Raw genomic sequence first — 2187 nt, forward strand, 5'->3', positions numbered from 1 at the left:
GGGGTGGGGGTGGGGGAGCTTTGGTGCCGTGGAAGCTGACGCGGCCCTGACAAGAGCTCTCTGGGTGGGTAGTCTTGGAGGCTGGAGCTGTCTGAGGGGAGACCTGTGCTGTGCAGACAGTCTCTGAGGCCTTCTCTGGGAGAGAGGGAAGACATATGTGGAGGGAAGACGAGGCATATGTGGAGGGGATGTGGAGCCCAAGGAGGGTTTGCTTGTTTTTTTGTTCTTTTCAAAATATATTTTTAAATTGATTTCAGAGAGGAAGGGAGAGGGAACATAGAGACGTCAATGATAAGAGAGAAGCATTGATTGGCTACCTCCTGCAGGCCCCACACTAGGGATCGAGTCCGCAACCCGGGTATGTGCCCTGACCGGGAATCAAATCACAGCCTTCTGATTCATAGGTCGACGCTCAACCACTGAGCCACGCCGGCCGGAGGTTTGCTTGTTTTTTAAGATGCGAGATATTACAGCACGTGTGTATGCTAATGGGAGAGATCAGGCAGAGAAGGGGAACTTGAGGTAGGAGAGAGATAGAGTAATTACATGAGCAAAGTCCTTGAGGGGCTGGCCTCCCTAGATAGGACTGGGACAGTTAGAGTCAGGACAGGGAGGCAGCAAGGCTGGGTGCAGCACAAGGAAGACAGAGGCTCCTGCCTCGTTGCACTCCCATCAGGAAGCCTGGCTTCTACTACTGACCCAGGCCTTCCTGTGTGACCCTGGGCAAGTTACCGTATCTTTCTGGGCTGTGCTTTCCTGGGGGTAAAGCGAGAATCCCAGTGCCTGTCTGTCCTCTCTCCGGGGGTTCGCACATGTGGCCCAGCCTGTCTGAAAACCCATCTGACGGATTCCCAGTACAGAGATGCCACTGACTTTGGCCTGAGACCAAGGTCATCTCAAAGGTCAGCCAAGCCTTGTCGCTTAGCAAGTGTCAGGGGCCCAGGGGTTGTGCCCTTTTATCCCCAGTCTCTCACCCCTTTGGAACAGCAGGAATAAAAAGCCTGCCTCGCCCAGCTGCCGTGGCTCAGTGGTTGAGCGTCCACAGATGAACCAGGAAGTCACAGTTCGATTCCTGGTCAGGGCACATACCCGGGTTGCAGGCTCGATCCCCAGTAGGGGGTGTGCAGGAGGCAGCCAATCAATGATTCCCTCTCATCATTGATGTTTCTATCCCTGCCTCAATGTCCCTATCTGTGACAAAAGGAAGCCAGTGGCTCAGTGGGCAGTCCTGGGGCTGTTGTCTCAGCCTCCAGGAGGCAGTGGGTAGAGAGAAGATAACACAGGCTTTGCAACTAGATCACACCCCAGCTCTGCCACTTTTTATTTGTGTGACCTGCCAGAGGGAAAGATTTACTGTGACGCTTGAGTTCCAGGCCCTTGTCCCCAAGCCCTGTGCTAATTTTAGGTTTATAATTCTGTGTTCTTTTACTTATAAGAGCTCCCCCCACAAGTGCATAATATCTGGGGTAGGGGGAGGCAGGGAGCAGTGGCACCTCCCCCTCCACCCAGGGTGTCTATGATGCCCATTGGCAAGGTCCCACCCCTCCTCCTCAGCAGACTTAGCCCTTAGGATCACAGGTGAGTACCTTCTCTCTCTGTTTATGTTCTTAATGGAACACACTGCCTGAGGCCAGCTTCATCCCACTCCCTTTCCATCCCCTCCGACAGCTAATCCTGCTCATTAGCCACTAAGCTTAGTTCAGGCAGTGTGGGCACATAGTAGGCAGACAAGCCCATCTGCTTCCACTTGCATCTCTCTTACTGAACTGGCTTCCTGGCTCCCAAGGCAGTAGATGCCAAATGCACCTAAGCAATTCACCTGGGCCCATACTACTGGGTGCCAAGCAAAAGCCCCCTTTGACCTTTTAACCCTCATCCCTCGGGAGGACCAGGAGATTATAGCTTCACTTCCAGGCTAGGAGAGTCAGTAGGTTATGCTGGTCTTAAGGATCCCCAACCCTGGCCCAAACAGTCCCTCTCCTGCCCCCAAGAACGCCAAGTCCTTACCTTGGTGGGGATGAGGAGGGGCAGAGGCAGCAGGATAATGGGCAGGAGGTACACAAACAGGTAGAAGCGATAGGCCCACAGGCCCTGCCAGCAGGTGGCCATGGTGTGGACCCTGGACTGCTGCTGGAGCCACCGTCTCTCTGGAATCCAGGCAACTGAAGGACTGACTGAGCAGGTAGC

General features: G+C 54.2%; 1 protein-coding gene across 1 annotated transcript in view; it reads right to left on the reverse strand.

Moving 5' to 3' along the window:
• Positions 1 to 2187, reverse strand: part of SLC13A2 (solute carrier family 13 (sodium-dependent dicarboxylate transporter), member 2) — a 33001-nt gene extending 30814 nt beyond the window's left edge. Inside the window, exon 1 of the mRNA XM_005876902.2 lies at positions 2008 to 2187. Coding sequence (XP_005876964.1) covers positions 2008 to 2109 — 102 coding nt within the window. The 5' untranslated portion in view covers positions 2110 to 2187. The remainder of the gene's footprint in view (positions 1 to 2007) is intronic.

This window comes from Myotis brandtii, unplaced genomic scaffold (assembly GCF_000412655.1).
Source record: "Myotis brandtii unplaced genomic scaffold, ASM41265v1 scaffold50, whole genome shotgun sequence".
Lineage (NCBI taxonomy): Eukaryota > Metazoa > Chordata > Mammalia > Chiroptera > Vespertilionidae > Myotis > Myotis brandtii.